Here is a 24,468-nt window from a genome sequence, read left to right on the forward strand (position 1 = left end):
CCGCAACTTTTTGAATGCTACTGCCTTCCCCCCCTTTCATTCAAGTACTCACAAATGATGGCCCACCAGGGTGAATGGCTGCAGGGTGTGACACCTGGGATCTTAACCTACATCACCACACCAGTTGGTTTCAAAAAGTTAGTCCCATAGCTGGAGACCTCTCCTTGTGAGGCCGCTGTTCACAATTACAGCACACCTGGCTTCTGTGTACATCATACCAATTTCCAGTGTCCTCCTTACATGTATGATGGATTGACAACATGTATTAACTTTATTTTACCTTGACAATTCTTATTTTTTATCATTTTATTTATTATTTTATACTTTTTTTAAAACTTATGAACATAAAACAAATAAGGTGGTTGTAATTAAAAGCAGTGACTAATCCTTTACAGTTGTACATGTTGTACCATCAATGGCATCACTTACTGCTGCACATTTGGCAATTGAACATAATTTAAAAAACAGATTGTCCAACGATGAAATCAATGATAACATACAAGTTGCTTACATTAATTTTTTAGTATAATTATTTTAAATCAATGGGGGATATATTTTTACAAAAAGGTGGTCTAAGTGTACGGAGCCCCCTTCCAGGCTTTTAGCTGATATTTTTATCAACCATTTGGAGAATAAATTTTTCCAGAACAATCCAGATGTGACAAGTATACTAATATACTAATTCAGATAGATTGATATCTTGCTATTAATTAGAGGTAACAACAAGGATGTTAAAATAATTGTCAAGAAGTTCAATGGGCAACAAAGGAAAATTGGATCCACGTATGACATGGAGTCAAATAGATCAGTTAACTTTTTAGATTTGAACATTACTATTTTAAATGAGAGGCACTTGTGCTGACAGTATCATAAATTACAAAACGAACCGCCTCAGTCTGTACAAGAAATCATACTTTTAATTTCTCCATCAATTGGTTGTTAAAAATTCCAATTTCAAGTACAGGGCATGAAGTGGAGCTGAATAAAGTAACACATATTGCTAAGGTCAATGACTAACCTCATAATTACACCAATGACAAGTACGACAACATAGGCAGAAAGAAACTAGTTTCAATGTAAGTGACAACAGCAATAATATGTACATTTGTTTACAATATTTATGTAAAATTAGTGAAGGGTGGCCTCAGTTTTTGGAAAAGAAAAAACAAAACTGTTTGTCGCACCAAGATTCGAACTCGAGACCTTTGCCTTTCGCGGGCAAAAGCTCACTGTCTAAGCTACCAAAGCACAACTCACAATCTGTCCTCACAGCTCCAAAAGTCCCGCGTTTGAGTCTTGGTCCGGCACACAGTTTTAATCTGCCAGGAAGTTTCAAGGTGTTTATATAATTAAATGTCCTGACTCCAATGCTTGCTACATGGGAGAAACAGGTAGACGGATGGGAGGCAAGTTCAGTAAACATCTCACATTAGATGTAAAAATGCAGCAGAAAAATCTAACTTTGCTGTGTACCTTCTTACAAGTGGGTACAATACACCAGTTTTTTCCTCACACATGAGGATGCTCCATCTGTGTGAAAAGGGAAGACGTAGATGAAAAGCACTCAGTTTTAGAAACTGTTTAAGAATCACTGGGATAAAAGCTACTATGCGCCAATCCCAGTAGATGCATTGACCTGACAATAATCACCTACTCATGCTTACACTCCTAGATCACACATGGATGCAAAGTATTTACTGCACAAATACATGATGCAACTGATAGTTTATTAATTTTAACAGCAAACTGTGTAAATTTTGTTGGATTAGTATATGAAACTCAAAAGAGAGGGCATTTTAAAGCAAAACGATTCCTGGCCTTTTGACATTCTGCTGATGGTACAGCAACTTTAAGCACCACTCTTTTTTGTTCCAATTCCTTTAATTGTACTTAGTATGTAGTAAAGGACTGATAAAATTTTATTAACATAAATATTTGAACAAGATATTTTTAAAATTATGTTCAAATGCAAAATGTGCAGCAGTAACTGGCACCAGTGGCTAGTACACACAATTATCACCAAGTACAACTGTAAAACTTCAGTAATTACGTTTAGTTACAAACACCTCTTTTGGTTTATGTACATAAAAAAGTATAAAACAAGAAATAAAATGATAAAAAATACAAACTGTCAAGGAAAAATGAAGTTAATACCTGTTGTCAATGCATCATACACGTAAGGAAGGCACTGAAAACATGTACAACATACACTGAAGCCAGCCGTCTTATAATTGTAAACAGTGGCCTTAGTGTGAACTCAGCCTCTGAAGTGAATAGTCCAGTTGAGACCATGTGCTTATACAAGGGTGTTTAATGTTTTAACTTACATTTACTGCTATGTACACTATGTGATTGAAAGTATCTGGACACCTGGCTGAAAATGACTTAAAAGTTCATGGCACCCTCCATCGGTAATGCTGGAATTCAATATAGTGTTGGTCCACCCTTAGCCTTGATGACAGCTTCCACTCTCGCAGGCAAATGTTCAATCAGGTGCTGGAAGGTTTCTTGGGGAATGGCAGCCCATTCTTCAAGGAGTGCTGCACTGAGGAGAGGTATTGATGTCAGTTGGTGAGGCCTGGCACAAAGCCAGCATTCCAAAACATCCCAAAGGTGTTCCATAGGATTCAGGTCAGGACTCTGTGCAGGCCAGTCCATTACAGGGATGTTACTGTTGTGTAACCACTCCGCCACAGGCCTTGCATTATGAACAGGTGCTCTATCATGTTGAAAGATGCAATTGCCATCCCTAAATTACTCTTCAACAGTGGGAAGCAAGAAGGTGCTTAAAACATCAATGTAGACCTGTGCTGTGATAATGCCTTGCAAAATGCAACCGCGCCATAACACCACTGCCTGTAAATTTTACTGTTGGCACTACACACACTGGCAGATGACGTTCACTGGGCATTCGCCATATCCACACCCTGCCATTGGATCGCCACATTGTGTACCGTGATTTGTCTATCCACCCAATGTTTCTCCACTATTCAATCATCCAATGTTTACACTCCTTACACCAAGTGAAGCATCATTAGGCATTTACTGGCATGATGTGTGACTTATAAGCAGCCACTTGACCATGAAATCCAAGTTTTCTCACCTCCCGCCCAACTGTCATAATACTTGCAGTGGATCCTGATGCAGTTTGGTTCCTGTGTGATGGTCTGTATAGATGTCTGCCTATTACACATTAAGACCCTCTTCAACCGTCAGTGGTCTCTGTTAGCCAACAGATGAGGTCGGCCTGTACGTTTTTGTGCTGTACATGTCCCTTCACGTTTCCACTTCACTGTCACATTGGAACAGTGGACCTAGGGATGTTTAGGAATGTGGAAATCTTGTGTACAGATGTATGACACAAGTGACACCCTATCACCTTACCACGTTCGAAATCTGTGAGTTCTGAGGAGCACTCCATTCTGTTCTGTCACGATGTCTAATGACTACTGATGTCGCTGATATGGAGTACCTGGCAATAGGTGGCAGGCCAATGCACCTAATATGAAAAACATATGTTTCTGGAGGTGTCCGGATACTTTTGATCACACAGTGTATTTCATGACTGACTTAGATTTAGAGCGTATGCAACAATAAATTTAGTAAGCCATTATTATAATTGGCTCATCACATGTTTTATAGCACTGAAGATAGCCACACAGTGATCAAAATCTAGATATGCAATAAACGTCATTTTGACTGACTGTGACCTTTTACTACTTGATTAGAAGTGATGTTCATCAGCAGCACAAATTTCTAATGGAAGTATATAAACAAAGGAACTTGGTTGTCACCAGATGATAAAACAATTAATCAGCTGGGTGATGGATGTGAAGACAGCACAAGATGCGGAATGACGCAGCATCACTTTCTAGAAAAAATCTGACTACAAGTACAACCTAAAGCCAAAGTCAGTAGTTGTGTGCTATCACAGCAATGCATTCAAAGACAATACAAGAAAGACGAATTTCAGCTCCAGCTCAGCAAATCCTTTCAAATTCAACAGGAAAATGATTCACAAAATAACCTAGAAGAAGAATGTAAAGAAATCTAGGATGCAGTAAATGAGGTGACAAACGCAGCCATCAGGAAGCAGATCAGGGGCAAAAATCTTGGCTCATGGTCGAATGCATTAAGAACTAGCGAAGAGAAGAGCGACCAAGGAGACCCAGCTACACAGCACGGATTTTGCACTAGGCAAAGCACAGTTTGAAGTAGTATGGAGAACTAAACACACAACTCTGAGGAAAGCAAAGACAATGTGTGCCAAAGATTGATCAGGTGGTTCAATAAGATTTCTTGGAAAAAGAGGCTTGAAAGGTGTACTATAAAGTTAACCTTTTTAAGAAGGGATTCCAGAGCCACCAAAAGTTTGTCGAGTACAATAATGGGATCATACTCACGAATGCATTCAACAATGCAGAGAGATGAAAGCAATACCTCAGGGTGCTCCTCAGCTGTGATGAATCTAAAGATCTGTTCAAATTCCAACCTCCTGACACTGTAGATTTATATTATCCACCTCTTGCACTGGAGGAAATTAAAAGTCAGATAATGAAGCTGAAGAAGAGCAAAAGTCCAGGAGGCGGTGGAGTGCATGTGGAGGTCATTCAAGCTGGAGGTGAGAGACTCCACAAGAGAATTCATCCATTACTCAAGTGGATATAGATTGTGCAGGAGGTCCCAGAAGACTGGAAGACAGCAGAAATCTGCCCTATACACAAGAAAGGTGACAAAATGGTTTACACCAACTACAGAGGAATCACCGTCTTAAACATCTGCTGTAAGATCTTGTCCATCTGTATGCTCTACAGAATCCAGCAATTTCCAGGAGAGATTGGTGAGTATCACGGTGGTTTCAGGAAGGGCTGTTCAATTGTGGACAACAGGAATGTAATGAGACAGCTCAGCGAGAAGATGTGGGGATATGCTGACGACCTTCGTGTGCTATTCATAGATTTTAAGAAGACATACAACTGCATTCTCTGGGAGAACCTCATGAACTGCCTAATGAAGTTTGGAATACCAAAGAAACTCATCAGCCCAATTAGAGTTTGTCTCGCTGATTCAAAAGCCAAACTGAAGGTCGGTATTCAAGACACTAAGAGTTTTAACATAAACACGGGGTTGAGAAAAGGAGATGGTGTTTTACCAATATTGTTCAATCTGGCACTTGAAAAAATTACGAGGGAAGCTTTCCATAAGAATTTTGAAAGTATCGAGGTAAAAGCTGAGAAAATCCCACACCTCACATTTCCTGACAACAAGGCCCTGTTGTCCAAACCTAAGGAAGAACTAATGTGGATGAGTGACAGCGTAGAGGTGGCAGCAAGCAAGATCAGTCTCCTTCCGAATGAATCGAAGATTTAGTATAAGGTGACGAGCAGAAATCGTGCCTATTCGAGAGACCCACCTCCAGCTGCTGGTAGTCATAATCTAATCCTATAAAAAGTGTATAATTTTAAGTATCTGGGAATAATCTTTACACAGAACACTTCGTGTGAAGCAGACATTAAAGCAAGGATACAAGGTACACACCAATCACATTACAGTCTCAACCAGCTTTCTTAATCACGGAATTTCAAGCTCCACCTGTACAAAACACTAAGATTAAACTCATATGACTGTATCAATATGCAGTTTGTCCAAAAAAACACTTAAAATAATCTCCTTGTGTTCGAGAGAAAAGTCATAAAAAAGATCTACGGCCCAGTACAAGGCGAGATCACTGGGAAGCAGGGTCCAGCATAATTATGAGGTGGAAGAGATCTACGGTAGACCAAATACCATACGCCCTATCAGATCCGAATGGCTTGTAAGGTTAGGTCATGTTGCTTGGCCTTTGAAATCCACCTATTTTACTCCCCACAATTGAAGACTGTGAGGAAGACAAACGAAAAGGTGGAGAGATGAAATCCACAAGGACTTGCTGTAGATTGTCACACAGGGCGATTGGCAGCAGAAAGCGGACACAAAATTCAGTGGAAGAGGAGCCTTGCAACTGCGAGTGGTCCTGGACCTTGTCACGTAAAGCGAGGCAAAGCAAGCAAGTGTACATACAAGTATCAATTTGTAGATGGCTGAGGCATTACAACATTTCCACAGAGCACTGGTATAGCGAGGTAGCAAAGATTTAGTGGTACTGTACAGTGCAAGACACAGGTACTAAAATTCGGTCTTCAGTACTTACAAATGTACTGCTGTCTGACACATCTACTTTACCACCAATGTAGTATGGTTGATTTTTGCAGACAATAGGAATTCCCTCACTTTCCGCTAAATCACCATAAAATTCCTTGTCTTCACTTGTTTCTTCAATGCCAGCTGGCTGGACTTGAATCTGAAATAAAAAGAAACATCTACCTCAATAGTTAAATGAAATTAGATTAATGTAGAACACAGATGTTGCAAACCGTGTGTAGCTAACAACCATTACAACTATTAATTTTAAAATTTTCTCAGCACATTATATGTTCAAACAAGTTTCCGTCTTGCAGCTGGCTATCATTTGCTATACTCCACCATATTTTGACTGGAGGAGAGCTGATCATCCTCAGGTGAGCTGTTGAAGATCGACAAAGACTTCCCACTTTTGACAGTACTGTAACCTTGACATTTGCATGTTGATAATATGTGCATTCTACAAAGTGATTAGACAGTAGGAAGACTGATTAATACCTTACACGATGAGTGTAGTGTAAAAGTTCTGCACTCCTGAATTCTTCCTCATTACTTTGAGAGACCATCAAGTGGATAAGACTACTTTGCATACCACCCAGACTTTATAGCCTTCCTAAAATTCATAAAGAAGGTCTCCCTTTATGCCCAATTGTAAGCAACACTGGTGCTTCTACATCTGATTTAACTGAATATTTTTCTTCCTTGCTGAGACCATTGACGGACAAATGCTTGCATCACATATATAAATTGGGCAATTTTATCAATAGACTCAGGAATCTCCATCGCAACAGTTCACACTGCCTAGTTAGCTTCGATACAGAATCACTTCGTACAAAGGTCCCAGTCTCCAATTCTTTGGTAGTGTCAGGTAGATGTCGCCATTTTGTTTCAAAACACTATTTTATTTTGAACAGACTGACAGCATTGCCACAAACAGTCATTTGTCTTCCTAGTGGCAAACTTCTTTTATTGAGGACTTTGAAGAGAGAGCACTGGAATCAGCAGCCCTTGAACTGACAGTAGTTTGAAGGTATGCAAATGGTACTTTCATAGTGTGGCCTCATGGAGAAGATAAATTAATGGAGTGGATAGACTGCTGCTCACGATATAATGGAGATGTTGAGTCACAGACAGGCAAAACAAGAAGATGGCGAAACAAGTAAGCTTTGGGCCAAAGGGCTTCTGAAATAGAACACACACACACACAAAACTCATGCACACATGACCAATGTCTCTGGCTGCTCAGACCAGATTGCGAGAAACAGTGCATGAAGGGAGAAGCAATCTGGATGAACCTGGAGGAGAGTAGGGTGCGGTGGTAGAAGGATAACAGGGTAAGAGTGGGGGGATAGAGAAGTGCTGATGGTGAGAGCACACAGGGATGTGTTGGACAGACACAGCTATGTGCAGTGGGTCGCTAGATGGGTGGAGGGAGAGAGGGAGGGGGCAAGGGAGTGGAAGAGGAGAAACATAGAAAGACTGTTGGTGCTTTGGTGGAGTAGAAGGTGGTGTAGTGGGAACAGTGAAGGAGACAGGTTCATTAAGGAGAGTGACTAATGAAGGCTGAGGCCACAGGAGTTACAGGGAATGTGTGATATATTGCAGGGTGAGTTACCACCTGAATAATTCAGAAAAGCTGGTGTTGGTAGAATACTTACTATATATCCTATGTTCCCATAATCCCCCCTGGCCTCAACCTCCATTAGTTACTGTCCTTCACCCAATTATCTCTTTCTTTGTTCCCACTCCAACCTTCTATTTCACCAACACACCCACAATCTTTTACTTCTCTACTTTTCCATTCCCCGCCCCTATCTAACCACCCAACTGCACCTAGCTCTACTCTCTCCCCACTACATCCCTGTATGCTCCACAACAGCACTTCACTGCCCCCCACCTCTACCATGCTATCCCTCCCCTGCCCCAGCCTCCTCTTTAACAACACTAGATTCCTTCTTCCACCATGCATTGTTGCTCACAGTCTGGCCTTGATGGAGGTTTTACATCATCTCAACTACATTCATACGAACATCCCTTTCACTGTGGAAACTGTGAAAGAAGGTTGTCTGTCTTTCTGGATGTCTTGTTTAGACTGGAGAATAATGGCTCTCTAGGTCATTCTGGTTGTATTTACAATAAGGTTGTCACCACTCATCACAAAGAATGAGTGTTCTTAAAACACTTGCTATCAGTGCTCAAAGAGCTTCAGACCCAGGTAGCTTGTGTTAGAAGTTGCCCATCTGTAAAGAGGAGAGCACATCAACAAAACTCTAGGTTTTCTGCCTTTTGTTGGCAATATTTTGTTTAAAATAGCAAGAATCTTTCACAAATTTCAGGTTAAAGAGGTTTTCTGTCCACCGTCTAAAACAGCAGACGTTATGGGATCAGAGAAGGACAATTTGTTGCTGCAAAAGTGTGGAATTTAAAAAATACCTTTGCAATGTAGTACACCTTTCATACACCAGACCACATACGCTGGGAAAGAACACCAAACACTGATTCTGCACTCACCTTTTGCAATTGAACTACTGCTGAAGATTGTTATCTCCACTAGACATTCAATGGAATATGATCCAATAATGATTTTATCCACAGCAACATCTTTTTGGGACTCCAGTATTAAGGAATCTGAAAATATGCTTTGTGGAGAACTTGATGAACTGAAACAGCAGCAACCAGCTGGACAATGTGTGGAACCCCACAATTTGCTCTAACTGAAGACAATACATTACGCCAATGGCCATGGCAAGTGACAACCAGATGGACAACATAGTTCCACAACACCATCCAGATAGTTTGGTCAGACTGTCTCCAAGACATTAAGGTATGCGCAAAATACACACAGCATTATAATAAATTACAGAACGAGGAAGTCTTAGTCAGTCCTCAATGCCTTACCTGAGGATGACGGGTAGATGCCCATTCAAAATATTGTGTAGTTTAGTAAATGACGACCAGTTGGAAGCCCAAGATTTCTTTGTACACAACACAACCCTGGTATTACACCTGACTCTCTGATCTATTGTTAGACAATGGCAAATGAGTACACAGAGAACTATCTGTTGAATATAATTTGTACTTTAAAATTAGTCTGGCATGAAAGTAACTGCATACAGAAAAATGATGATAAATTGAGAAGATCTAGTGCATATTATAACTATCCATACAAGAATAGACCATTCATCAACAAATAGAAAAGACACAGAACAGTACACATGAATATAGAAAAAGATGATACACTATTAACATCATGTATGAAACACAACAATGAACATGAATTGAGAGGCACATCTTATTAGAGCAACAAGAAGTTGTCGACAAGAAGTGGAATTCTCACTGAGAAACAGAGCATCAATGCCACCCCACAGCTACGATACATCTACTGGAAGCCTCAGTGCTAGTGCATACAATGCTAAGGTGATTATCTAACGTTAATTTGGGCATCAAGTTGTATCTACCTCTGATGAACCCCACAGCTACCATACATCTACTGGGAGCCTCAGTGCTAGTGCATACAATGCTAAGGTGTTTATCTAACATTAGTTTGGGCATCAACTTGTATCTACCTCTGATGAAGGACAATCATTCTGTTATTACTGTCTTATTCGAGACTTTACTTTCTGTGATGAGGATGCAATAAATATACATTGTAAGAGCATCTGTACAAACATCATTCCTCCTCTTGTTATTCACTGCCTTCCTACACGGTCATATCCAAGATTTGGATATGTTATACTGTTTGGACTTCACTCTGTTTACGATATGAATACACTACAATGCACTGGGCTAGAACACTTCTACTGACTCGGTATCACCTCTGGCTGTCGCATCTCTGTTATTGTATTCTGAGCAGTCTTGTGTTTGACCCCATAATAAATTAACTGTTCAGCGTTCATTTGTATCATGAGCTACAATACAACTGACAAGAAGGACTATCTATTGGTTTTGCATCATTTTCCACAGTGACGATTACATGATTCTCTGGGCTGCCCCTCTTTTGTGTGTTTCAGACTGTGGCCCTTGCAACTGGTGACTGCGGTCTTATATTATGTGTGCACTGCTTCAAGCACTATGAACTTTACATCTGCTCTATCACTTGGTCTGTGACAATTTTATGTGCACATTTCAGAGCTGTGAACTTTGCTTGTACACTAGGACTGTGAATTCTTTTGTGCATTGGTGCCTTGACTGTGAACTTCTCTGTGAACTTTGGAACTGCGTCTTCTCTGCTTTGTTTGGCTAACTTCACATGTTTCTCCTCCTTTCCCATCACCATGGACAACCAATCTTTGGCAGTCATTTTGTGGCAGCTGAAAAGCTCAACGTGAGTGAAGTCAAATACGTATCAAGGAGCTCCTTGACGGGGTCCTGAATCCGGAAGAGAGTGCCAAATCTTTGTCACAGTACACCACTGCATTTCTGCTTCAGCAGCTCAATCGCCTGGCTGTTGGCCCTTCCCACTCTTCAGGTTTTCAATGACACTTTGGAGTCGCGGTCTCCCTCCCTCAATTGGCTCAGACGATCTTTTGTGGCCTTCACCACTTGCAAGGGCTGTCACAAACAAGTTCTTCTCATCACCTGGTCTGGCACTTCACCCTATCACTTCTTCTCTCACTTCAACCTGGAGTCAACCTTTCTTCCCTCTCCTACGTTCACTTGCAGGACAAAATCATCGCTCATTACACTGCTCCCACTGTCTCTCATGTTTAGGACTTTTTTCTGTCCTCTCGGGTCTCTCAAGTGGCTCTGTTACAGGTTTCGCTGCCTGTTGCCACTGGCTCCTTTGCAGCCATCTCTACTGCACCCTGGTTTTGCAAAAGGATCCATCAGAGACACCTTTCCCTCCACTGACTCTGATGCTTCTGGTGGGTTTTGATGAGTTCTGTGCCACTGACAAGACCCTCTCCAGCTGACATTGGCAGTCTCTGCCCCTGCCACTGCGAGCCCTTCTGTACTAGTTACCCTTCCCTCGATTTCCAGTTCACCTTCTGTTCTGTCCTCGTTTATGGCTTCTCGCGTCACTCTTCTCTCTGTGCCCTCTGCTCCAGCGTGCCTCTGTACCACTGAGAGCACTTTCACACACCTCGAAACACCGTGAGGCCCCACCGTGGTCAAACGTGCATGCAGTCAGTATTCTCTGCCTCCTCCTCGCAGTTCACACTTTTCACTACTTTTTGTAATGCCTTCCTCACTGCCCGGTCATCATGCTCTTACACGCATCCACCATTCCCAACTCCTTCCCTCGCTGCATCCTGATTCATTCCTCCTCTGGCTGAGACTCCACTCTTTTGAGGTCCTTCACACATTTCACAATTTGCATCTTCCTCCGTCACCTCCACTACCATAACTGCCACAAAGGTCCGTGCCAGCTCCACCAAGACAGCCCCCAACACAGATGGCCCTGCTGCCATAATCAGGCTCGCCGGCACTGGTCCTGTGACTGCCACTGTCGGCTAAGTAGACATTGATGCAGCATCTCTTGTGCTGACCCAGTCACGGTCAGCCAGGTTGTGGCCAGCCTGGTCATTCCTGCCATCACCGTTTCTGTCGCAGCTACAGCCGGTCATGTGGCCAGTCTGTACATCCCATCACAAAAGGGCGCACATTCCCGCACACCGGCATGTAGCTCCACACAATCCAATACTTTCCCACCCACAAGGGCTACCAGGGTTTGCAATACCTTCCAGACATTCCACAGGCAGCCCTCCAGCACACGCCGCACTTTCGGTAGGTCCTCACCCTACGCTGCTGTGGCCCAGCCACCATGCACGGTAGCCCCCAGCTGGCTGCCAGATGTTTCTTCCAGCACTTTTGGTGTGGTCCTCAAGGAAGATTTGTCATGAGTCCTCTCCATGATGGCCTGATAGTCCTGCCACAATGACTACTATTCACATCGTCACCTGCCACAGACATCCTCGCATTAGCAGCCTTCTTCTTGGTGAGGTTCTCAATTTTCACAGGATGAGGAGTGTAGTATAAACACACCTGGGCTTCTACATACTCGACCGTGCCCATTCCGACATGACATCTGCTCCTCCTTTGTGGACTGCTTACACATCTTGCCAGTATATTGCTTGTTTGGATTCGGTGCTGATTCCAAATAGTATATTTACAGGATTAACTCTAGTAGGCACCATCAGAAACTGCCAGCATCACCCACAAGCAGCACACACAGCAGTAACAATGGTGGCTCTGCTATCAGGGACCAGCTCTTGTCCACAGTTTATGTGGTCATCAAGAGCCCACGTATATTCCTCTGACATTGTGTACTTGGCCACGGTGCAACCAGTTGCATTTGTAGTCCCGCTACAGGCCACTGGCACTGATCACCTGTACCATCCCACATGTTTTGAGTTCCTGCTGAGTCTGCACCATACCGTATCACTCCAGTAAACGACCCCGCGACTACCACATCTCCACTGGCAGACTTAGTGCTACTGCGTACAATGCTAAGGCGATTATTAAACTGAGGTTAATTTCAACTTTGAGTTGTATCTACCTCGATTAAGGATGATGTTTCTGTTATTACTGGTAGACTATTTTCTCTGGTGAGGCTGCAATAAATATACATTGTAAGACTATCTGTGGAATCATCATTCCCCATCTTACTATTCACTGCCATCCTACCAGGTCACACCCGAGATTTGGATACACTATGCTGTTTGAATTTTATTCCTGTTTACAGTTTGGATAGGCTACTCTTTGTTGGCCTAGAACACTGCTACTGATTCCGGATGTCACTTCCCTGTTATTGTATTCTTTTCAGTCTTGTGTTTGGCTCCATAACCAGGTAACTCTTCGGCATTCATTTCTATTGTGTGCTACAATACTTCTGAATCTTTTTTATTACAGAACAAATGTGTACATAGCCAGGTTACCAAAAATGTAACAGAAAAATGATTCACTTGAAGCAAGGAAGAAATATTATCACTTTATGTCCCACTGATGATAAGGTTATTAGACCCAAGAGCTCAAGTTCTGACAGAATTACTATGGGGCAGGGAGCAGACCATATCCTTCCAAAAGGAAAGAAAACCACAACAAATCCAAATCATGATATCTGGGGAGGTATTTGAACATCACTCCTTCAAAGGTCACTGCGTCACTTCACTCTGTGAATGCACATCACAGCCTACAAAAATGTAGTCAAGTACTTAAGAAAAATCACAACAAATTCACCACAACAAATTCACATTGTGCAGGTGCAGATCTCATATTTGTGGTCAAAACTCCTTGACATTGAGTGTGATGGGTATAGATGTGTGCTGCGTAATCGTGCAAACAATACATTCAAATGAGTCCCCCCCTGAATGTAAATGGGTCCTTTGAGTACTCTGGGTGACTTAGGAATGAAGCAATTTTTTAAGAAACTTGGACATATTAAGACTCACTGGCACTTGGGACAGAGAGTGACAAGTGTACTGAGATTGTGTGCTGCCTGACCAGGTGCTTCTTTAGTTCTGGAAAAGATTAGATTAGATTAGGTCAGATTCAGTTTTCGTTCCAGAGGGTGAGGAGAGGCACTGGAGAGACTGGGTTTATATGCAAGAACGGTAAATTAACTATAATGTAAAGGAGAGGGACATTAAAGATATCCTATGATGAGATCAGACATAACTGACCTGTTACAGTCTCATCAAGTTATCCTGCCATATTTTCTTTGGTCAATCTAGTGAGCTTACGCCACTGGGGTGGTAGTGTAGCATGCCTTTATGAGATCTTCCATGAGCTCACTCATTGTAACTGTTTTCTTCAGTTGCTTTGGTTGTTCCAAATACAATGCATGATGGGTTTCATTTTAAGTTCCTTCATCACATGTTCATTCCTTTTGTGATCCCATTTGGTGTAACCAGCTGTTCGTCCCAAGAATTTTGTTTAACAGGCTGTTAGTCTTTCCACATTTTATGCCTTTATTGCCCATGTTTCACTGTCATAGCAGAGCACAGGTCTTGCTAAGGTCATGTACAGGCATCACATATTCTGGTGTACTTCCGGTCTAGTAAAGATTTCATTACACTATTACCGACTCCCATTGTTTTTGCATATTCTGGTGTACTTCTGGTCTATGAAAGGTTCTGTTACATTATTAAAGACTCCCATTCCTTTTTCATCTAGGTCTGTTTCTTCCAGAAAGGATAGTTTATAGAATAATATGTGACTGTGATCACTCTTTAGGAAATTTTATTTTTCAAATAGAGCTTATTTTTTAAGGCATATTTTCTGCATAAGGCTGATGTCCATATTGTATTTCTCGAAGATAATCTGGAAAATTTGTACTGATCCCTGTATCTGGAAAATTTGTACTGATCCCTGTAGTTGAGTGCTAGCTTTTGTTACTGCAGCAGCACCTCAGAGGACACAATTTTCATCAATGAGTTTGACACAGCTTCTCATAACAAGCATTTATTTTATTTTTCCACTGAACTCTTTCGTTTAAACTCATTAATTTCATGTAGGTTTATTTACTTATCAGGCACAGTTCTGCGTTTAGTAACCATCTAGCATGTATTTTCACCATCTTTAGTTTGGATAGGAACAGTGATTGCTGTGTTCAGGTGTGAGCTGAGTTGGTGAGCCAAAGCTCACAGCTCCCGGCAGTTTAGGCTTCAGTCACACAACTTAAAGCTGCTGCCAAGGCCATCACTGTGGGGGGCCGGACATGGAGATCTGAGGAACATCCAGCACATACCATGTGTCCTCCGATCAGTCCATTACTGTGGCTGCACTGGTTATTGCCTGTACTGAAGTTCATCACTCGCCTTTGGTGGACTGGGAGGTCGTTCCAAGGTGTGGTGGCAGTGAAAGACTTTCCGAGAGGTCAACCAGAGGGTTTTCCCGATTCATCTGACAAATAGATTCTGGGTGCTATCTGTGGCTCACAAAGTCCCTAAGCAAGATGCTGATGCTCACCCAGTTCCACAGGAAGCCTCTCAGCCCGCAAGGTCTGGGCATTCACAGAGGGTGGGTTTACTGGTAGATGGAAGCTCCAATATTAAGCATGTAACGGGGCCAGGAGGGGAAGGAATCCAGTGGGCACTTTGTGAGCAAACTAGGAGGAGTCATTCCAGATGTGTCTCGAGTGCTTCTGAATGCCATGAAGAGCACAGTGTGTAGCCAACTGCAGACGGTGGTTCATACTGTTATTAATGATGTGTCACTTTGGATCGGTAGAGATTTTCTCTGGTTTTGGGCAGCTAGCTGAAGTATCAAAGACTGTCACTCATGTCTGTGAGATGAAGGAGGAGCTCGCCACCTGTCGTATCATCGACAGAAGTGACTGCTGTCCTGCTACACGCAGCAAGCAGCTGCACCAGTAGTGGGGGCTGTGTGGAGTGGACTAGGTAGGTTTTTAGGTCAGAGGGTGCAGAAAGGGCTTCAGTTTCAAAGGCTGCAGGATGAACACAGAAAGAGGGTAGGCACAGGAACAATCAATATTGTAGCTGTCAACTTTCATAGCTGTGTTGTAAAAGAACCAGAGTTCCAAGCGCTAATAGAAATCACTGACTATGAAATCGTTAAAGGTACAGAGAGCTGTTTAAAGGCAGAAATAAGTTCAGCTGAAATTTTTACAAAGCACCTAACTGTGTTCAGAAAGAATAGATTAAATACAGTTGGTGGTGGAATGTTTACTGGTGTCAGAAGTAGTTTACCTTGTAGTGAAACTGAAGTAGATAGTTCTTGTGAGCTAGTATGGGTAATGGTTACACTTGAAAACCAGAATAAATTAATAATCAGCTGCTTTTACCGCACCCTTGACACAGATGATACAGTTGCTGAACAGTTCAAAGAAAACTTGAATGTCATTTCAAATAGATACCCCAATCATACAGTTGTAATTGTTGGTAACTTCAATCTACACGTAATACGATGGCGAAATAAAGTCTGCAGTAGACATCAAACATCATCCAAAGTCATACTGAATGCCTTCTCAGGCAATTATTTTGAACAACTAGTTCAGGAGCCCACTCAAAGTGCAGCAGAAAATAATCCTGGACAAATAAGGAGCATCATGACAGATACAAGGATTAGTGACCAAAAGACTGTTGTAGCTAGACTGAATATTGTACCATCCAAACACAACAAAAATAAAAGCAAAATACATATATTATAAAAAAAAAATTCGTTTGACATCCTCCTAAGAGACAGCCTCCACTCCTTCTAGTTTGACTGTGTAACGTAGACCACATGTGGTTTAAATTACAAGAAATAGTATCAATGGCAATTGAGAGATATCTCTTCTTCTGTAGTGGTCAATCCAAGGATGGGTTTGCAACAGCTACAATGGCAGCTTGTCTCCATTCTGTGCGTCTTTCAGCTTTTCTCTTCATTTCTTTATAGGTGTTACATCCCACATCTTTCACGATTTGATCCATGTACCTCAGTCGTGGTCATCCTCTTGGTCTTTTTCCCTCGACATATCCCTCTATGATTGTGTTCAGGAGTCCTTTATGTCTTAATAGATGGCCTGTAAATTGCACTCTTCTTTTAACAATGAAACTCCAGAAGCTTCTCTTCTCACCTGCTCTTTCCAGAACCACTTCTTTTGTGACCTTGTCGATCCATTTTATTTTGAGCATGCATCTATAGCACCACATTTCAAAAGAATTTAGATTCTGGTCTTCCTCTGTCCCGAGAGTCCATGTTTCACACCCATAGCATGCCACACTCCACACATATGATTTCAAAAATCTTTTCCTGATTTCAAGGCTGATGCTGTTAGATGTTAATATGTTTTTCTTCTTGTTAAACGCAGCCTTTGCTTGAGCTATTCTACTTCTCACTTCTGCTTTGCTCCTTCCATCCCTGGTAATATTACTGCCCAGATAAGTAAATTTATCAACTTGTTCAAGCAGTTCATTGCCTACATGAACTTGGACTTTCACTTGATCTTCTTTGTCGTATGCCATTACTTTTGTTTTTGCTTTATTAATTCTCATATTATATTCTTCACCCATAACTTTATCCATTCTACTCAGTAGGACTACAAGATCTTCTTCACTTTCAGCCAGGACAGCTATATCATCGGCATATCTTATCATATCTATTCGTTGGCCATGAATTACTACACCTGTCTGTGAATTTTCCCTTACTTTTTTCAGTGCCTCTTCAATGTATACGTTAAAGATAACAGGGGATAGTGCGCAACATTGTCGGACACCTTTCCGTATCTGCACCTCTTCTTGTATTGTCTGTCCACAAATAAATTAATGAGATATGGTACCGATCCCCAATGGTACACAAAACAGATCAGAACACTGTTGCAGAAGTAAGGCAAAAAGTAAACCAAATTTAAAAGAATGCAGAATCCCCAAGATTGGCAAAATTTTATGAACGCTGAAACTTTAGTACAAACTTCAATATGAGATGCTTTTGATAGTTTCCACAATGAAACTCTGCCTCGAAACCCATCAGAAAACCAATAGAGATTCTGGTCATATGTAAAATACACCAGAGGCAAAACACAATCAATACCTTCACTGTGCAATAACAACAGTGATGCTATTGATGATAGCACCACTAAAGAAGAGTTACTAAACACAGTTTTCTGAAACTCCTTCACAAAATATGATGAAGTAAATGGTTCAAATCAAGAACAACTGCCAACATGAGTAACTTAGAAGTAGATATCCTTGGTGTAGCGAAGCAGCATAAAACATGTAAAAAAGGCAAAGCTTCTGGTCCAGATTGTATACCAGTCAGGTTCCTTTCAGAGTATGCTGATCCAATAGCTCCACACTTAGCAATCATACACAACTGCTCATTTATAGAAAGATCTATACCTAGAGGCTGGAAAGTTGCGAAAGTCACAACACCACCTAAGAAAGGAAATAAGAGTAATCTGCTGAATTGCAGACCCGTATCACTAACGTCACTCTTCAGTAGAATACTGGAACATATTCCATGCTTGAACATTAAAATTCATCTCAAAGAAAATTATTTATTGCTGAATAACCTACATGGATTCAGAAAATATTCTTGTGAAGCACAAGTGGTTCTTTATTCTCACAAAGTAATGAGTGCTATCGGTAGCGAACGTCAAATTAATTCTACATCTATATCTATATCCATACTCCGCAAGCCACCTGATGGTGTGTGGCGGAGACGATATATATTAGATGTCCAGAAGGATTTTGACACTGTTCTTCACAAGCAACTTCTAACCAAATTGCTTGCCTATGGACTGTCTTATCAGTTGTGTGACTGGATTTGTGATTTCCTGTGAGAAAATCATTTAATAAAATAGAAGTAATACCTGGGTGTTCCTCATCCTGATCTATATACACAATTTAAGGGACAATATAAGCAGTCCTCTTAGATTGCAGTTGATGCTGTCATTAACCATTATGTAAAGTCATCAGATGATCAAAACAGATTGCAAAATGATTTACACAAGGTATCTGTATGCTGCAAAAAGTAGCAATTGATCCTATATTATGAAAAGTGTGAAGTCTTCCACGTGAGCTCTAAAATGGTCCGCTAAATTTCAGTTCCACAATAAATCACAAAACTACAGGCTGTTAACTCAACTAAATACTTAGAATTTATAGTTACGAATAACTTAAATTGGAATGATCACACAGATAATGTTGTGTGAAAGCAAACTGAAGACTGATTTATTGGCAGTGCAACAAGTCCACTAAAGAGACTGCTTATACCATGCTTGTACACCCTCTTTTCGAGTACTGCTGCATGGTATGAGATCTGCATCAGATGAGAACTGAGGGAGAACATCAATAAAGTTCAAAGAAGAGTAGCTCATTTTGTATTATTGCGAAATACGGAAGAGAGTGCCATGGACATGATATGTGAACTGCAGGGGCAATCACTAAAACAAAGATGTTTTTCACTGTGGCAGAATCTTCTCATGAAATTTCAATCACTGACTTTCTCCTCTGATTTTGAAAATCTTCTGTTGGTACCCACCTACATAGGGAGTAATTATCATCATGATAAAAACATGAGAAATCAGAACTCGCACAGAAACATTTAAGTGCTTGTTTTCCCTGCATGCTGTTTGAGAGTGGAGCAGTAGAGAAATAGCTTCAAGGTGGTCAAGGAACCCTCTGCCACACAATTAATTGTGAATTGCAGAGTAATCATATAGAAGTAGATGTAGATGCAAGTCATCTTCTGAAGGTGCTAAAAGAGCTTAATCACTTGCAAAAAATAAATCATCTAACTATGTGTTATGATTTCAATGAAACCATGTAGTATTTGTCTCTCTGTCTCCACTCTTGGACGATTTTATTCATGTAACAAGCCTGGTGAAAGACCACATCAATGCCATGTTCTTGCATGTATTCTATTCCACTATGATAATTGTCTTCTTTCTTGATGCAGATTCAATTTATTTTGGAAATTTTGTTTACATCACCAGTAAGTTGTTGGGGAACATAATCGTCTGTCAGAATTTGTAATAAATTGTTTGTGCTGACTTCATCAAAGCTTTTCTGAAGTTGGAAAAAGCAATGTGTGTTTCCAGATTGTATTCTCTATGTTTTTCTATTAGTAATTTCAATTAAAAATAACCACCACAGCATGATCTTCCTTTTTGAAAGCTGTTTCATAGTGGCTGTTATTTATTTTCGATGATGTAGGCAAACATTTTTATGCTGAGTTCAGTAATCCTTTGTAATTATCTTTTTAATGTGCGAAATTAAATGATTAAATGTACTCCTGTCCTATGGTGATACGGTGAACAGCGACCATCAGGTACAGGGGTAGGATACATGCTGGTGACACTGAATGACTGTATGAACTGCCATACATGTGGACTGCAACTAGAGATCAACATTTTGATAGTTATTCCTCGAGGACACTGCCAAGATCGGAGAAATATGAAGTAGGTGTGCACTTTGATAGCCTTATAATCAATCATTTTGTCTTCACAGTCAAAACTAAAGTTCATCTGTTATAATCTTTTATATTAAATATTGATGCAAATACTGTTGGCCAGTTACTGAAACAGACCCTGGAGGAAGCGTGATGTTTAGATGCGTAAGAATATGCAAATACTGCATATTCTGTTCTCTACTCCAGATCTGGTATTTTCTGCCCTGAACATGAATCTTCTATGCTCCTTTGGCCTTTCCTTTTTCAGTAGCTCTCTCTCTCTCTCTCTCTGTCTCTCTCAAAAGGGAAATGAACTGAAATTTTAATGCCAGAGACTTCACGCATTATCTTCCCTTTCATTAATTGGAGCTTCTTTCTGCCTCAAAAATAATTAATTTATTACTTATATTTTTAATTCTATTATGTCTGTAGTTTAGCAGCAACCCATATACACACAATTACATAATTGTTAATTAAATAATTTAAGAGTAAAGGTAACAACTCACCAAATATTAGAGGTGATGACTCATGGACTGGTACATAAACAAGACAGAAGACTTTGGCAACTTGGGGACAAATCTTTTTCATGGAAGGATTGTGTGTGGTGCAGTGGGTGAGGTAGGAAAGGAGGCAGAAACTGGGAGGGAGGTGTAGAAGAAAGGGAGTTTGGCTTACAGCTCAGAGGGAGGCAGCAAATGCTGGTCATGCCAGCATAAAACGCTCTGCAGTAAATGTGGCTGCCTTCACAGGTGGGCCTGTCTATGGGATAGGATACATTTGTGACAGGACTGGAGTAAGATGCATCAGGTGGGTGAACTGTACGGTCTCACACCTCAGTGTCCCCCAGGTATATGATCCACCTAACAAAGGATCTTGAGTGGGTGTGGTAGAGGGGCAGACCAGTGTACTGACCAGATTTGAAGCATGGCAGATGTTCCTCATTTCCAGGCACAACGATCGGTAGTCAAAGCCTGCCTCAGGGTACGGTTCAGTTGTTCCAGTCCAATACAATATTGGGTGATGAGGATGGCGCACCTTCACAGTTGGTTGTTCAGTGTGGTGGAACGATGAAGGGTCTGTGAGAATATGGCATAGGAGATGTTTCTAGAATGAAATTTTCACTCTACAGCGGAGTGTGCGCTGATATGAAACTTCCTGGCATATTAAAACTGTGTGCCGGACCGAGACTCGAACTCGGGACCTTTGCCTTTCGCAGGCAAGTGCTCTACCGACTGAGCTACCCAAGCACGACTCACGCCCCGTCCTCACAGCTTTAATTCGGCCAGTACCTCATCTCCTACCTTCCAAACTTTACAGAAGCTCTCCTGCGAACCTTGCAGAACTAGCACTCCTGTAAGAAAGGATATTGCGGAGACATGGCTTAGCCACAGCCTGGGGGATGTTTCTAGAATTAAATTTTCACTCTACAGTGGAGTGTGCGCTGATATGAAACTTCCTGGCAGATTAAAACTGTGTGCTGGACCGAGACTCGAACTCGGGACCTTTGCCTTTCGCGGGCAAGTGCTCTACCGACTGAGCTACCCAAGCACGACTCATGCCCCGTCCTCACAGCTTTAATTCCGCCAGTACCTCGTCTCCTACCTTCCAAACTTTACAGAAGCTCTCCTGCGAACCTTGCAGAACTAGCGCTCCTGATAGAAGAGATATTGCGGAGACATGGCTTCGCAGGAGAGCTTCTGTAAAGTTTGGAAGGTAGGAGACGAGGTACTGGCAGAATTAAAGCTGTGAGGACGGGGCGTGAGTCGTGCTTGGGTAGCTCAGTCAGTAGAGCACTTGCCCACGAAAGGCAAAGGTCCTGAGTTCGAGTCTCGGTCCGGCACACAGTTTTAATCTGCCAGGAAGTTTCATATGGTATAGGAAATATGTCTGTAAATTAGGGTTGGGGGATAGTGCCTGTCTATGAACACTTGAGAGTGAACTTCAGCATACTAGACAAGGGAATTCTCATCATTTCAGATACATGATCCACATGTGACTAGACTATGTAAGAGCAATTTTCTTTTGTGAAAGAGGTGACACCTGCCAAAATGCACATACTATTGACAATTAGTGACCATGATACGGACAGATGTCTGGATGGAGCCATCAGAGAGGTGAAGGTAAACATCCAGCAGGATGGCACATTAGGCTGCAAAAGACCAGCTGAAGTGAATGAGGACACGGTGTCATAGCCTTGGGTCCACATCATGAAGAAATCACCAAAGAACCTTAACCTGACAAGGGGTTTGGAGTTTTGGGAGGCTAGGGAGGTATCCTCTAGATGGCCCATAAACAAATTGGCATAGGACAGTGCCATGTGGGTGTCAAAGACCATGCTTGCATATCTTCCTCTCAGAGGAGTGGTAGTTATGTGTGAAAATGTAATTAGTTGCTTGTGTAGAGAATGAGGTGGTGGTTTTGAGTCAGATCATTAGGAAAGGTTGTGGTTGATAGCAGCAAAGCTACAGGCATGGGCACTGGGGATGTTTATGTATAGAGGGGTAGCATCAACTGTGATGAGCAGTGATCCAGGTGGTATGGTTGACAGTCAGTGAAGGAATTGGTTTGTATCTTTAATATGAGAGGCTAGGCTATAATGGAGGGGGTGGGGGGGAGGAAGAGCGGGGCACTATGGTGAGGAGAGAGAGAGATTTTTTTTGGGAGGGGGGGGGGGCAGTCGGTGGATACTCGGGTGGGTCCAAGGATTTGAGCAGGGATTGGAATATACTGGACTTCTGGGGATCACTACGTCAGGGAGAAGTCAGATACCTGGCAGATGCTGTAATTTCTGTACAGCATTTTATGTGGGCATGGCCACAAAGCAACCGCCCACACAAACGACGGCCACTGCCAAAGAATGAAACAACGGAAAAGAACGGAGTTGACAGCCCAGTGACAGGACACACTGCTGAGCACAATGTACTCAACTTTTTAATGGCTGCTTCACAACACATGCAATCTTCTGGATCCCCAGATTTTCTGAACTACACAGCTGGGAGTTTGTGTGTGTGTGTGTGTGTGTGTGTGTGTGTGTGTGTGTGTGTGTGTGTGTGTGTACACTCTATCTTGATGAAGAAATCACCCAAAAGATAGGAAAGTTATCAGTTTTATGTACCTGTCAACATCTCAATGCATCTAATATTCACAAGTGTTACTTTTACTTATAAATTATTTACATTCTGTCAGAACTTTTAATATCATAATTGTGAATTAAAGAACCCATATGGATTAACACAAAATGTATACAAAAGAAAGATTAATGAATAAACCATTTTCACAGCCATTACTTACATAATTGTAAAAAGCGGTGAGCCCACGGTCAATTGCACTTGTGCTACCACATGATGTTAAAGGACTGGTTAGTGTCACATGCGTACTGTTGGGGACTCCAATACAGCTGCGATCACTGAAGCTCAGTTGCGGGGAACCAAGCTGTTTCACTACTGACAACGGAAAGGTAATGGTGAAACGTTTTTCACTGCAGTTCACGATCATTGCTTTCTTCAACCGTGCCAAAATTTCTTCTCTGATTTCTGTACAGAGTCAAACAAAATTTGAAAATTATTTCTAATTACTCATAATAAAGATCTTAACAGAACCATTGCTGACATTGTATGTCATTTTCTCAAGATCTTAGTACATTTACACAAGACTAATACAATAAGTAACAACACGTAACAAAGGTAGAGGGCAGAGAAACATTGCAGCATAAAGTCTAGACCAAGAAATCACTCTGCAAGATTTGTCTTTTAAAAATAAGAAGCATTTTTAAATCAGCCAATAGGTTGGTGCTGCATTTTTTGCACAAAGAAATTGCAATACAATAATGAAACAGATATACTTCCTCAAGTCAAAGACACAGCAGTTGATGATTGTTAGTAATTATTACAACTGTTACTAATGAATTTACATTTCTTTAAAGTTATGTGCTTTCCTTTAAAAAATTTTCAGCTGCATCAACAGTGAACATTTTAAAAGGTATAAATATAGAATAATTCATTAGGTACCACAAAGAAAAATATTTTAAAAAACAAACAAAATAAATACAGAATATAAATTTAAATATTTGTATGAATGAAGGAATTTGTGGCAAAATTTATTTCTAGTGCTGAGATGTATCACTGCAGAAAATTGCAGTCACACCCATCTTTTCTTCAGACATTCACTCACACAAATGTATGCAAAACATGAAATAGTAGAAGAAAATCTATAACAAAATGTCAAAGAAACATCACAGTTTAATCTCAAGAAGAAGAAGAAAACTCAAATTACAAAACTGTATGTCACTGCCTATGAAAACAAATTTACCCACATTTGTTTAAGAAAGCCGCTTACATTACATACATTTTTAAATTTGTATAGCGATAGTCTTATTTTAAGTTGAAATGTAGCACGAGCCACAGAGTAAATGGTTGCTGCCTTCCTCTCAGAAAGTTAAATTGCGACATAAGTGAT

The 24,468-nt window shown here is 41.2% G+C and overlaps 1 protein-coding gene across 1 annotated transcript in view; it reads right to left on the reverse strand.

Moving 5' to 3' along the window:
* Positions 1–24,468, reverse strand: part of LOC126195249 (uncharacterized) — a 245,445-nt gene that overhangs the window by 85,788 nt on the left and 135,189 nt on the right. Inside the window, exons 11-12 of the mRNA XM_049933777.1 lie at positions 23,305–23,546; positions 6,191–6,340 (exon numbers count right to left, since the gene is read on the reverse strand). Of these exons, the coding sequence (XP_049789734.1) occupies positions 6,191–6,340; positions 23,305–23,546 (392 nt within the window). The remainder of the gene's footprint in view (positions 1–6,190; positions 6,341–23,304; positions 23,547–24,468) is intronic.

This window comes from Schistocerca nitens, chromosome 7, assembly GCF_023898315.1.
Source record: "Schistocerca nitens isolate TAMUIC-IGC-003100 chromosome 7, iqSchNite1.1, whole genome shotgun sequence".
NCBI lineage: Eukaryota > Metazoa > Arthropoda > Insecta > Orthoptera > Acrididae > Schistocerca > Schistocerca nitens.